Source organism: Cucumis sativus, chromosome 7 (genome assembly GCF_000004075.3).
Source record: "Cucumis sativus cultivar 9930 chromosome 7, Cucumber_9930_V3, whole genome shotgun sequence".
NCBI lineage: Eukaryota > Viridiplantae > Streptophyta > Magnoliopsida > Cucurbitales > Cucurbitaceae > Cucumis > Cucumis sativus.
In genome coordinates this window covers 12,334,620-12,349,187 of record NC_026661.2, presented here as the reverse complement: position 1 = coordinate 12,349,187, position 14,568 = coordinate 12,334,620, and the positions used below count along the sequence as shown (strand labels likewise).

General features: G+C 31.1%; 2 protein-coding genes across 2 annotated transcripts; both read right to left on the bottom strand.

Moving 5' to 3' along the window:
* Positions 1–2,922: 2,922 nt before the first annotated feature.
* LOC101218635 (polyol transporter 5) lies at positions 2,923–5,699 on the bottom strand. The gene is made up of 3 exons (XM_004148266.3): positions 5,464–5,699; positions 5,040–5,386; positions 2,923–4,278 (listed from the first exon to the last, which is right to left on the bottom strand). Exons 1-3 carry the CDS (start codon positions 5,597–5,599, stop codon positions 3,202–3,204), a joined length of 1,560 nt encoding a protein of 519 aa, XP_004148314.2. The 5' UTR covers positions 5,600–5,699; the 3' UTR covers positions 2,923–3,201.
* A 4,535-nt stretch (positions 5,700–10,234) lies between these two features.
* LOC101218401 (polyol transporter 5) lies at positions 10,235–13,128 on the bottom strand. Its single transcript, XM_011660768.2, has 3 exons — positions 12,752–13,128; positions 12,326–12,672; positions 10,235–11,448 (listed from the first exon to the last, which is right to left on the bottom strand). Exons 1-3 carry the CDS (start codon positions 12,921–12,923, stop codon positions 10,399–10,401), a joined length of 1,569 nt encoding a protein of 522 aa, XP_011659070.1. The 5' UTR covers positions 12,924–13,128; the 3' UTR covers positions 10,235–10,398.
* Positions 13,129–14,568: the final 1,440 nt, after the last annotated feature.

The window sequence follows — 14,568 nt, the reverse complement described above, 5'->3', positions numbered from 1 at the left end:
AATGAAATCAATCCCTAAAGTAAATATTTATTTAATAATTTTATAAAACTGAATGATATGCAAATAGACTGTATTTGTAATTTATGTTATATTCCATTATTTTAGTCTGCACAAATACACTGTATACGAGAAAAGTGAGTTTCAGTGTACGAAGGAATAAAATCAGTTAAAAAATTGTTTAACACTTTTCTTTTCATTTTTTCCTTTCTTCTATTATTCAACTAAAATTTTTCTTCTTCATTTTGTTGACATGTTAAATTCCCTTCCTCATCCTTTCTCTTCTTTTTCATCATTCATCCAAATCTTTATCTTCTTGGTTGCTGTTTTACATTTGAAATTTGTTCTTTAATTTTTTTTTTCAATCTGTACTTATTCTCCACCTTAATTTATCTGTGACGATTTCCTGGTTTAAATGATCATATATTCAGTTCAATATTTGGTATAAACGATCACAATTATCTATTTTTTTTAAACTATAATATTTTTATTAGTTTTGCCTAGAAGAAGATCTCCTATTCCTTTACATTCAAGTTGACCTTGTTGATATTCATAGTGTCCACAATCACCACAACATCTTATATTTGATGATTGTCTCTCATCTGTAATCTGTGGACTCCTCACTACAGTGTTGGTATGTCATATATTAATTATGGATATGTTGACGTACTTCTAATTTGATCTTCTTCCATATTGAGCAAGTTGAGAGTAGTTGAAAAAAGTCAAATGCAGATGGTGTTGAAATCATGGAAGTATGGGTGAAATGATCAGTTGACAATATTGCATACTCATTTTGAACATCGAGTTAAACAAACTAGAACATCGTGGTGTCTAGTTGGATCACCCTATTCTTCATTCAAAAACATCATCATCAAAATATCACACACACTATATACAGATGTTAAATTATGCCAAGCATTTTTCATTGTTGTAGTCATTGCATGTGTTCTATCAAATATTTTGAATTTTGCAAAATTTTCCTACAATTTTTTAAGTGTATTATTACAATTAAACTATGCAATTGAACATAAAATTAAGTAATCCAATTAAATAATAAATTCATACTAAGAAATGATACGATGCCCCTGCTTTTGTTACGTACCGATTGTTAGTATTAGAATACTATTCAATGTACCAAACTAAACATTTATACGATTGTTGGTAATTATAAGTTAATTTGCTTACAATCAAATTTTGTTGATTGTTCCAAGTTAATATTTGAGAAGATAAATATCTAATTCAATTTCATTCATGTTTAACTCATCGACTGTGTGAATACAATCAAATATTTGTATCAGAAGGTTCAGAAATTTGTTGTACAATTCCATTATTCTACAAAACGTGGATTGAAGGAACGAGTGGTAAGTGCAACCAATAGATGAGGCAAACACCTCTATTTGTTTCTAGAAAATGGAAGGACTAAAAAGACAGTTTGCTAATAATAAAAACAAAACTTAAAATATAGAAAACAACAAAAGATGAGAAGTGACAATCAATATGATTAATTTGATTAAAAAAATGTGTCCATTTGTAAATGAAATATGAAAAAAAGTCAGCAATTGAAATAATAATTACTTAAAGAAAGGTTAAAATCCCACGTGACAAACTGCCCCACCACTAATTATAAAAAATAAAAGCATTGCTTAAAAGCTACATTAACTTTACACTAATTGTTAGCTTAGAGAGTGACACCTTCTCATTTCAAAAAGGAAGCCATTATACGTAAATATACACCACATTTAGAGGTGTTCATGAGCTTATTTTTAGTGGTTCTTCACACTTTCATTATTTTTAATATATCTTTGAGTTCCAACCCCATTCATAAACAGAATGAATTCTACTTAGGGTGTGAAAGGCCTCTTCCACCATCATCTCTTTCATCTTGTTTCATCCTAAGCTTTTAGTTTCAATATTATAATTTTTCATCCCAACCAATTCTCATTATTATTAAATTAACCAATCAAATCCTATCCAACTATATACTTATATTATTAGATTTTTTTTCAAAAAAATATAACAAGCCAACTAAATATTTACTCTATTCAACAATTTTGAAAACAAAAAAAGTTTACGGACTTACAATGAAAAATACAAAAGATGTCTCGTGGTTAATTGACACCCAACGTGCATGTCTAATACATTTTGTAAACGATCGTTTACATTTGACTATTTTTTGGTACAAAATTTTAGATTTGAAAATTTAAATTTGGGTAGCTAAATCTAAACAATTTTTTTGAAAAATTTATGGTGGCACGATTGTTTAGATTTAGCTATTATTTGTACACAATCGAACAATTTTTTACACATTTATATTCGATTGATTTACCTATTTTTGGTAGACGATTGTTTAAATTTGTATCAGACTGATTTTTTTTTAATGATCTTTTATATAGTAAATAGAATCTTGAACAACTAAATAACTGTTTCAAAAAAAAGTTACAGAAGAAGAAAAGAAAATAAAAATTGCACCAGAAAAAAAAGATGAAAAGGAAGAGTAAACTTAAAATATATAAAAAAATTAACTAGGTTAATGCAACTTTTTGATTTTGTTACCCAATTAGAAAGATTTGAGTGTTAGTGTTTTGTTATATTTTATAAAAATTAAGGAGATTATTCATCAAACAAACAGTATAAATGAGTGGTATCTAAAACTCATTTAATCATTTTCAAACCTTATTTAAATTAATATTAACAACTCAATTTGATTAGGTTTTGTAATGATTTGATTTCAAAGCACTAAACAAATTAATTTTTTAAAGAGTTGTTAGGAAATAAATAAAGACGAAAGTTATGACACATTAAGTAAAACAAAATAATAAATGTGTACAAATGATTGTTTCATTTAAAAAGAACAGAAAATTAATAATAAATATGTGTAGTTGAATATCAGTTAAAATTTTAGGTAAAGCATCAACCAATTTAAAATATTCAAAACATACATAAGGGGTGGATTATTGGTAATTGATATTAATTGAATTCCCCATCATCATGGAATCTTTTTGAACAAATACTCATACACCCTAACATCTTTAAAAAGATGGATACAAGACTTTGATACGACATGTTGATTAAAATAAAATTCAACCCAACAAACTTTGGTGTGACAGAAAATTAGAGTAAAAACAGTATTATGATAGGAAGTTTGACAGAGACATAAATTTAAAGAGTAATCTATGATCCATTATCCCCAATCTTCAAATCACTTCATCCTCTTAGTTCCACTTCTATGTTTGTTGTATCCTTACTTTTCTTCATTCTCCATGGAAAATTACCAAAAAGCTTTTCAACATCCTCCAAGTTTTGGCCTCTTGTCTCCGGGAAAACCACATAGAAAAACAACCAACTCACTGCAGAAATCCCAGCGAAGAGGAAAAACGCACCGCCGATGGTAACTGCGTGGTACAGTGACAAAAACGTCATTGTCACTACTCCACTGGTAATTCTGTTTGCCATTATAGCAACACTTACTCCTAGAGCGCGTAGCCTTAGTGGGAATATCTCCGATGTGTACACTGACGCCATAGGACCCAATCCTATGGAGAAGAATGAAACATTTGATAGTACCATAGCTATACACAAAACTATAGCCCATTTGACTTTTTCGTGAGAATTATTGATGATTGTTAGACTGAAGCCTAGGGTGGCCAGTGAAACTGTCTGCCCCGCCACACTTGTAAGTATACACGGGCGTCGTCCCATTCTGTCAAGAAAGAATGTAGCAACTAAAATGAAGGCAGTTTTGACAATTCCGACAGCCACTGTAGCGAGTAATTTGTGATCAGAGGAGGTGATTCCGGCCTTCTCAAAGATTCTTGGGCTGTAAAGAACGACGCCGTCGTTACCGGAGGCTTGTTGGAAGAAATGGAGTCCAATAGCGGCTATTAAGATATGACGGACGGGGGGAGTTGGGTGGATGAAGAGTTCTTTCCACACGCTTTCGCCTTTGGTGGTGGAGTTGGAGAGTGGAGGGATGAGGTTGGGATCGTGATCTGTACCGGAGAAGTTTAGAGGAATCCCTGCGGCGAGTTTGATGTCAAGGAGTCTTTGTTGTGATTCTTCGATGGAGACGGATGTTCTGTCGAGGATACGTTTGGCGTCAGAGATTCGACCTTTCATTACAAGCCAACGTGGGGATTCAGGCATTATTAACACAACTATTGCTAAGATGATTGAGGGAATCGCACCAATTCCTAACATGAAACGCCAACTCAAGTGAGTTGGGAGCTTCGAGAACGCAAAATTTGAAACATAACCCAGCAATATCCCCACATTAATGAATATCTGCAACCAAAATTTTCATTTATTCATTCATTAATTAACAAAAGTTTAATATCTCATTTAAACTTTGGGTAACCCAATGTCTCTATTAATCCAACAACTTGATAGAAATTTTCATTTTATAAAAGGGTAAAATTGGACAAACTATTTACTAAAATCAAGTATAATAACCTTTTTTTTTTTTTTGTCTTTAGTGGTTAATAGTTTGTATTTTTCTATTATTCTAAAAAAAAAATTCATTAATTTATCTATTAAACAAAATAAAAAAAATTGAAAATTTATTGAATATAAAATTCAAAACTTTATGGAGTTAGACAATTTTAAGAATTCTCTATGAACTTTTTATCCTTTGTAAAAGTGGTTTCTTATTTTTCTAAAAAACCATACCTACAAAGGTTAAAAGTTCATGGACAAATTATACTTTTGTTTTAGCCTATTATATATATATATATATGTCAAAATTTTGAAATCAAACACGAAGAACAAGAAGAAAAAAGAAAAGAAGGGAAACAAAACTTAGTGAAAAAAACAGTTTTAAAGATGAGTTATCACAAAACTTTTTTAAATCATATAAACTAAAAGCATAAAAAAAAATTGCCTAAAGTTCACCACATCAAATAATTATTATCAAACTAATAAAAACAGAAAAAACCTTTTTTTTTTTTCTTTTTTGTTTCCAATTTATATCAACGAGAAAGAAATGGAACTCAAAAAGTTGATACGATTTAGAATAAAGATGTAAAGTGGATATATAGAGATGTGACCTCCGGGAATGAAGTAAAGCAACCACGAGAGGCCGCAGGAGAAATCTCTGTGGTATAAACGGGAGCAATCAATGAGGCAAACCCGATTCCGATACCAGCGAAGAACCTACCGAACATGAGGAATGAATAGTTAGTAGATAAGCCCATAAGAATAGCTCCAACGAAGAAGAATGCTGCGGCGAGGCCCATGGTGTAACGGCGGCCAATCCAGTCGGAGATTCTACCAGCAGCAGCTGTGCCTATAATTGCGTAAAGACTTATAATCCCAACAAGAATTTCCAATTTCACGTCGGAGATCTGAAAATCCTTTTGAATGAAAATTACTGCTCCACTCATTACACCGATATCTGTTATAAAAAAAAGTCAAATGAAAAGGTTAAGCAGTAAAGTTGAAAATTAGAAAAGTGAGACAATAAAATCAGACCGTAGCCGAGTAAGACGGAAGCCATGGAAGCCATGGTTGAACAAGCAAAAGCATAGTAGTTTCGTTTAGGTTTGTTGGTGGGAGGAGGAGCGGAGTGGTAGGAAATTGAGGAGGTTTCATGTTGCCGGTCAGCCATGGGTGAAGTGAAGACTGCAGAGAGAGCTAAAATGGGTGTGGTGGGGAAATAATTGATGTTCTGAAGTTTATAGTTACAAATACTGATTCTGTATATTGAAATTTGAATAAGAATGTTGATTACTTTTTTTGGGTCATAAAGATCATTATCACTTTAAATAAAATAGGTAGGGAAAGTACTAGGGTGAACAGTATAATTGAGAGTCAATGCTACCTAAAATTGCATGTGCCTTTTATTTACCTTTTTAGTAATCATTTTGCTTCTTCCCAAATTATCTTTACATTTTCATATCCAAAAACTAAAAACTAAATTAAAATTTTTAATCCACTCCATCCACATTTTAAGTGATTAAATAAGTATTTGTACGTGTAAAAAAACATTTAAAAATGTAATCCAAATAACGCCTGATTAAGTTTAACAACACTCGATACACATTTTATAATCTAATTTTTTGATCATTTTATAATCTAATTTCTTGGGTTGGGTTGTGACCCTTGTATAGTGAATCCATAATGGTTTATTTTTTTTTGTCAACTTTGGATTGATTCATAATTTTTCTTCAACTCGGCTTTACGTAAACCCTACTTTTCAATTCAAAGAATTTGTAAATTTTAGGTTGATTTAGTTCAACCCAAACTAATTTCACTAATTTCAGATAGAGCTAAGAATTAATTCAATCCATAAAATTTGTAGGTGATGTGTTATTGTCTCTTTTTAACAACCCTAAAATGTAGTGTGTTGTGTGTTGATATTGTGATCGTGGAAGAAACACAACCTTAAGGATGCCATGGAAAAGAAATTAAATGAGAACTTTAGATTAGTTTCTTTCTAAAAAAGAGTTGAACTAAAGTCAAAATTTTCAACTATCTATATCTTGTTTTTATATAGAACTCTACGGGATTCTTTTGAAAAAGTTGAACAAAGCATTGCAACATCTTAATTCCCTACAGAATTTTTTCAAAAAAAATGTTAATTTTTTTTCTTAAAGTTCCTTATAAATTTCTTATAATTAACATTTTGTTAAGTAATATTAAAGAGAAAAAGATAAAAACAATTAAAATTAAAAGGATAAAAAAATTATTGTCGGTCACAAAATCGAAAGTTTAAAAAACAGCAATATTTACCACCTATAAAAAAAAATGTTAAGTCTACAATAACTATGGTTGATATAATCTATAATTTTATTATACTTTGCTATCCTTGTAAATGTCTCATTAAATTATATTGTTAAAAAGTTTAATATCTAACTAATGAACACACATGTGTGTTTTGAACAATAATTAGTCTTGTTTTGGACATGAGTGTGGTGGGTGAGAGGTCAATTATATGTTGTGGCCTAAAGTAAGAATAAGCTTGACATTGACAATCACTAGTAAAAATGTTTGAAGAAAATATATGATTCCTTGTTCTTTTGGGCTACTAAAATTATGCTCTGTAAAGATCAACTTTGCCATTATCTTACAATTTAATTTACTACTTTAATACCCACTTACTCCCAATGGCATGAGATGCCTTTCTTTTGTTAGTGATGCATCATTTCATATCTCTCAGTAGCCACATTGAGAGAACAAATGCTTATATGAATTCGATAATCTAAACTTCAATTGGAATATTTTGACCATTATTAGTGACTTCAAGATCATCGTCATTAATTTATTCTTGCAGAGGCATATCATAGCAGAGAAGTTTCAAATAACTTATGTTCCGAGTATCAACACAAAACAACTTCATGATTGTTACTATGAGGTATCATAACTGTTGAGCCACGAGGACTAATTTGCTAAAAGAAAAAGATGGTTCGTGATTCATGTTTAACATTTATATTTGTCATATCCTTCATTTGATTAGCAAGTGAAAGTTTTCAAATTCCTGACTAAAAAACTTTATATATATATAACACTCTCTTTATATTTGAAAGATGAGTAAAAATGAATGTCAATTGGAGAGAATAATAATGAAGAGATTTGAAGATATACAACATCTCTGTCGACTATACCATCTAATTCTTCTGATAATTGAAAACAACATCACTTGAAAGTTGAAACCATTATCTTAATGGTTGCTTATAATAATATTATGTAATAAGTTGTAGCCTTTGGCTCATGCTGATGGTCGACAAAAACAATGGGAGAGCTCTAAGGTCAAATTTAGAATGATTAAAAGCAAGGGTATCAGCGCATGCCAAGGAAACAAAATACGCTTTGAAGCTCCATATAGAGATAGATATGGTCAACAGAGCAGAATACTATTATTGGTTAAAACCAAATAATTGTGAGGAGACTCAATCATCTAATGGCCATTGTTGCTCTGGTTAATAAATAAAGTATGCAATAGTTAACCACCGAGTATGAAAGACTAAATACTATCCAAGTGGAATAATAGAGGATATCTTTATTCATTTAAGGATAAAATAGATGAGGTTTTCTATAAAAAAAAAATATAACAAACCGAGAATAAATCTGAAAACGAAACGAATACACACCTGCCAACAATAGAAGATAGCAAAAATACTCTAATCAACACACGATTATGAATCGGCCACACACGTCAGCGAGTAATCTTCTTCTAAACAATTGGATACTACAATTTAAACAAATGATTTACTATCGTTTAGTTCATGGATACGCGATCGCGTGTAGTTCTTTTTAACGATAGAAAAAATGCTTTAAATTTAACAAATCTTGTTGACCATGGCAAACGATCGTGTTGATTGCGAAAAACGATTATGTTGATTATGATAAACGATCGTATAGTTAAGTTAATGTAAATTATCATTAAAAACTTCAAATCAAATAATCGTTTTGATCATGCTAAATGATCGTGTTAACTATAATAAACGATCGTTTAGATAATGCCAACACGATCGTGTAGTTTGTTCTAACCAATAGAAAAATGCTTCAAATTTAAATGATTGTATTGACAATAGTAAATGATCGTTTGGATCATGTAAAATTGATACTTAAACGATTTTGATATTCTTAAATATGAGGAAGATGAAGTTGCTTCAAAAAATCTTGCTGAAAATGGTGAAGATGAAATAAGAGATTTAAATAAAATGATAAATCCTTTAAAAATAGAATAAAGAAAATCTGGAAGAGAAGATGAATAAATCAGAAAAAAGAAGAAAAATAAGTGATGAATCCTCTCCAATATTCAAAGACAAATCTGAAAATTGTGAAAATATTTTACTGACTTTGTAGACTTTTGCTTTTTGTTACATGATCCGTAAATAGTTTTGGATTTAATTGTTACATTTACCTAAATTATCCAAAATAAAATTTATACATATTGAGTACAATTTCTACAGCTTTATCATTAATTTAAAATAAAAGATATATACAAAAATTGATATATTTATTTACTATAAATATATTTTTTGACAGTTTGTTATGAATATTAAAACTTACATATTTATACTATTAATTATTAATTGTTTTTGTTTTTATTTAATTTACTTGTTTTCATTGATTAGTTATCCTATTTAATTTTGGTATATATGACATACAATTAGGAATGTTGTATTTTGAATTTAATTAATAAATATATTAATACTATATTTGTACTAAACTTTCTCCCCGTCCATCTTTTCTTCTTTCGGTCAGATCTTGTATTCTAACACTTTATCGTTAATCTCCTTCATGTTTTCTTGTGAAATATTTTATCTACAATATTTCAACTACACTCTCTCTCTCCCTCCAATTTTTTCTTCTTTCAGTCAAATCTTGCATTCTTTTGCTATTCATCTTCTTTAATGTTTTCCAATGAATTCATATTTTTTTTCATCTTCTATACTATGTCCAGTTATCACTTTATAAAGGTTGCTTTTTGTCATCGAAATAGGTCTTTCATATCAAGAGTTACATAGTATATATAACGTTGCTCTTTTGGTATTAAACACACACTATAATGTACTTTTGAAATGATTATTATTACAGGATGAATTTTTAGGTACTTCAATTGATTTTTTCTTACATTAGTAAAAATTAATTTTTTGTTCACTTTGAGAGTAATATAGTTTCAATTTATAACGATTATATTACATCCAATTTGTAATATTTTTCATATATTTAAAGATCGTCTTAGAAATTTTTATCGTATATGTTGAAGTTGGTTTCGAAAAACATGTGTATTGCAAAAAAAAAAAAAATAGTGTGAAAAAATACTAATAATCTTCATCCCAAACACATGATATAATAATTACAAACTATTATAACCTATAGATTATAATAACTCACTCCACGTCCAATCTGCAAAGTTAATTTTTTTTCTTTTTTCCTCATTAATTAGCATGTTTGGTTTTTTTTTAATTGAGTTTTTTAGTTATTCAAATTGAATTCTATTTACACGACCTTTGCTATTGAAATTCCATTCTTCAATTCCAACTTAAAAAAAATTGACATATCCTTATATTCTTGTATCCTTATATCCTTCAATTTGTGTATGTATCTATCCTTGTTTGCGCTTAATTCATAGTTGATAATCAAACCAAAAAACATATATAAGAATAGGGTGTATATGGTTAGTTGATAGTTGATAATGAAACCCAAACATATAGGAATTATGGTAGATTGCTCATAGCTTGATTGAAATCTATAACTACATGTATCTATTGATGATATCTATTAGATAAAATTGTAGAATATCAACTTGATGTATAACAACGACAAATAACTTTGACTATTTTTTTCTATAATATAATATAGTATTAACATAGGAAGTTTAATGGAAACATAATTAAATTCAAATTTTAATTTTAAGACAAAGTGAATGAGTTATCATCTCCAATTCCCCATTAACATTCATCCTTCTAGTTCCACTTCCATGGCTGCATCCTTATTTTTCTTTGATCTCCAAGGGAAATTACCAAAAAGCGCTTCGATATCCTCCAAATTTTGACCTCTTGTCTCCGGGAAAACCAGAAAGAAAAATAGCCAACTCACGGCTGCAATCCCGGCGTATAGAAAAAACGCGCCGCCAATGGTAAGCGCATGGTACAGAGACAAAAACGTCATTGCAACAACTCCACTTACAATTCTATTTAAGGTCACAGACACACTCACTCCAAGAGCGCGCAGGCGTAACGGAAATATCTCGGACGTGTAAACTGGCGCCATGGGGCCTAGTCCTATTGAGAAAAATGCCATATTGGACAGTACTGTTGTTATACATAGTACTATAGCCCACTTCACTTTCACCTCTGAATTATTGATGATTGTTAAACTGATTCCTAGAATGACGAGTGAAATTGTTTGGCCAGCAACACTGGTGAGGATCAACGGTCGGCGTCCCACTCGATCCAGGAGGAATGTGGCTACTAAAATGAAGCTGCCTTTGACGATTCCGACGGCGATAGTGGCCAGTAATTTGTGATCAGAGGAGGTGATTCCAGCCTTCTCGAAGATTCTTGGACTGTAAAGAACGACACTATCGCTACCGGAGGCTTGTTGGAAGAAATGGAGTCCAAGAGCAGCAATCAAGATATGGCGGACAGACGGAGTTGGGTGGATAAAGAGTTCTTTCCAAACGCTTCTGCCTTGTTTGTGGGGAGTCGAAACTGGAACAACGGCATTGACGTCGTCTGTACCCGCGGCGTTTTTTATATCGAGGAGTCTTTGTTGAGATTCTTGAATGGAGAGGGATGTTTTATCGAGGACTCGTTTGGCTTCTTCGATTCGGCCTTTCATAACAAGCCAACGTGGTGATTCAGGCATTACTAGGACAATTATCACTAATCCGATAGAGGGTATTAGGCCAACTCCTAGCATGAGTCGCCAACTCAAGTTAGTTGGGAGCTTGGAGAATGCAAAATTCGAAACATAACCGAGCAATATCCCCACATTGATGAATATCTGCAAACAAAAGTAGATTATATCATTAAATTACAACTATATTCATTATATTTATATTATTCCACACAAAGAAAATACAATTTTTTTTTTATTGTTTTACATATATATATACCTTTTTGGCCAAGTCAGATCTTTTTTTTTATATTTTAAATTGAATGAGGACCATTTTTAAGTTTTATTCAAACTAGAGGTATTTCAAAATTCAAAAAATTATTTTTGTTTGTTTTCAAATTTTGGCAATTCTTAAAAAAAATAACAACACAAAAACAAAAATGAGTATAACTTTTAGACTAATTTTTAAAAATTAAAAATTTAAGGTTAATGTTTATTTTATCCTATAACTTATAAATAAATACTTTAGTCTTTGTTGTGGTTAAGTGGTAAATCAGGGATTCATCCAAAAAGTTGAATGAAGTTGAAGATAAATTTAATTATTTAGGTTGTTAGTAAGCATTTAGAAAAATTGTTTTATTTAACAGAGCTATTCTAGTGTTTAATTTGTGCATCATTAATTAACAGCCATGAGTAGCAGGTATATGTGTGAAGTGAAGAGCATAAAAGACCTAAGGCTAGCAAGGTTCCTATACAGCAGCTCTAGGATAGGATGGAGTTCCCATTTGCACCAATCAATTTCTCTGTTCACAAAATCCAAAGGTGACATGTGTGGTTGCTAAATAAAACACGTAATAAATATGTGAATAATCCAAATGCTTTATCTTCAAAGAAAGGATAGGGGAGTAGTACTGGATGTGATAGATGATTTTCAAATTTATTAAATGAGCCCTCCTTGTTTTCAATCATGTTAAATAAATAATTGGAACTCAAGATAAGTATTTAATCGGAAGAAGAGAGGGTGTAAAGTTGATAGAGATGGGACCTCAGGAAATGTGGTATAGCAACCGCGAGAGCTCGCCGGAGAAATCTCAGCTGTATAAACAGGAGCAATCAATCCAGCAAACCCGGTGCCTACGCCCGCAAAGAACCGCCCGAACATGAGAAATGCGTAGTTGGTAGCCAAGCCCATGAGAACAGCTCCCACAAGAAAGAAGGCTGCAGCAATGCCCATCGTGTAACGTCGGCCAATCCAATCCGACGTTCTCCCGGCTGCGATCGAGCCTAGAATAGAGTAAAGACTAATAATCCCAACAAGAATTTCCACTTGGAGGTCGGAGATCTTAAAATCCTCTTGAATGAAAATCGCTGCTCCACTCATTACACCAATATCTGTTATAGATACATACATTAAAACGAGCAAGACTGGTACTGACACGGTGAAAAGAAAAGTGAGATAATAATATCTAACCGTAACCGAGTAAGACAGAAGCCATGGAAGCCATGGTTGAACAAACAAAAGCATAACTGTTCCAACGTTTCGCTGCAGGAGGAGCAGACTGATCAGAAATTGAGAAGGTCGTTTCATCTTTCCCGTGAGCCATTGGTGCTGAAGAAGAAAGCAAAAAAGGGTTTTTGTTCATATAATTGAGTTTCTGAAGTTTGTAGTTACAAATACTCCTTTTATATAATGAAATTTGAAAACAACTTTGACTTTTTTTTTTGTTTGGTCTTAAAAGTTCATTATCACTCTAGTTATAAACATGGTAGGTACTCGAGTGATAAATATATATAATTAAGAGTGGTAGTTTTTCAAAACTTTGAATATGTATATGAGGATTTGACTAAAACTACCACTGCTGTATACTTAAGTAAGATATAAATCATTATAAAAGTTTACAGGAAACAGACTTAAATTTTAAAAAACAACTATGGATTAACAAGAAAAGAAAACGTTTTACGTTCTAGGCTTATCCAATGATGGATAGGAATATAATTTGGAACCACTTAGCAAAAAAGGGTTCATGATGGAATGTGTGGACCAATCATTTTAAAAATCCAAACAGTTTTATCTTATACCACTCGTGAATCAACGCAAAACTCCAAACACAATTTTGAAGTATGGAACTACGTGTCAACAAATTGCACTACACTCCAACAAATATAATACAACTCTCTCTTTTCTACATTTCTTTTATTCACACACGTTATAATTGAGTCTTAATACTTTATTATATAACTTCATTACTCTTCTTTTATATTTAATTATATGGACTTTGCCGACATCAATTTCATCACCGGCCTAAACATCTTCTTCTAACATTCTAAAGCTTTGATTATATTCCTAAGCTTTGGATCCACTGTACTGCTTTTTGAAACAATCATTCCTCCCTCTCGAAGTAGGTCGAATTCACCCGTTTCTAGCTATCATAACAGTGCAAGTTAGTTAAACATCACAATTGATAGAGTGGGAAGAAGGTGTATCTCTCTCTAGTCTCCCCTTCCCTAACCTTATTGGGAAATGTGTTTCCCACCCACCACGTGAAGTTCTCAATGTCTTTTTGTGACCCTAAACTAAGAAAGGTTAGGTTGGGAGAGACGGAGGAATCGCGCTGATATGAAAAGCTTTTGAACTACCAAAAAACTAGTTTTGAAAAGGTTGATGTGACATCTAATTTTATGGTATACATCATTCTTTTATTTTCTTCCATGTCATGGAGTAAGTCCAACAACAAAAAAAGAAAAAGAAAAAGTGTTCTTTAACACTTTTGCTCATCTTTAGCCACCAATGCATTCAAAAACACAATTCACATGTCTTGTTAACATTTCAATGATCTCCGGAAATAAGTTGAACACCATTCATCACTTCGCAAAGGTGAGAAATCGTTACAATTTGTCAAAATCCGTTATACGATATTGATAAAAAATATGACTCATTTTACAAAGAATCTAAAAAAAACTTCAAACTTACTAGAAAAAACAAGGAGGAAACATTATTTTAATGGTTTGATATATAAAAAGTGTGATGCTAAAGTGATTTAAATAGATTTTTAGAAAAGATTTAAAACCTTACAAAATTTTAATTAAAACTCAAATAAGGATTTAATATGAATGTTATACAAGCAAAAACATAATTGTAAACATTACAATAAATTTAAAAAATAAAAGAGCATAATAATAAGATTAAAAAACATATCAAAACTTGATAAAAAAAATATATATTGAAAGTAATCTCATACTCTTAAAGAATCGACTCCTAAGAAAACGACATACTAAATTTACGAGTGA

Coding starts and splice junctions, on each gene's coding strand:
- LOC101218635 (XM_004148266.3), bottom strand. CDS start 5,599: ATGGCTGACCGGCAACATGAAACCTCCTCAATTTCCTACCACTCCGCT. Junction 5,387..5,463: donor TTCCGTCTTACTCGGCTACG/GTCTGATTTTAT, acceptor TTTTTATAACAG/ATATCGGTGTAATGAGTGGA. Junction 4,279..5,039: donor GCTTTACTTCATTCCCGGAG/GTCACATCTCTA, acceptor TTTTGGTTGCAG/ATATTCATTAATGTGGGGAT.
- LOC101218401 (XM_011660768.2), bottom strand. CDS start 12,923: ATGAACAAAAACCCTTTTTTGCTTTCTTCTTCAGCACCAATGGCTCAC. Junction 12,673..12,751: donor TTCTGTCTTACTCGGTTACG/GTTAGATATTAT, acceptor TATCTATAACAG/ATATTGGTGTAATGAGTGGA. Junction 11,449..12,325: donor GCTATACCACATTTCCTGAG/GTCCCATCTCTA, acceptor TTTTGTTTGCAG/ATATTCATCAATGTGGGGAT.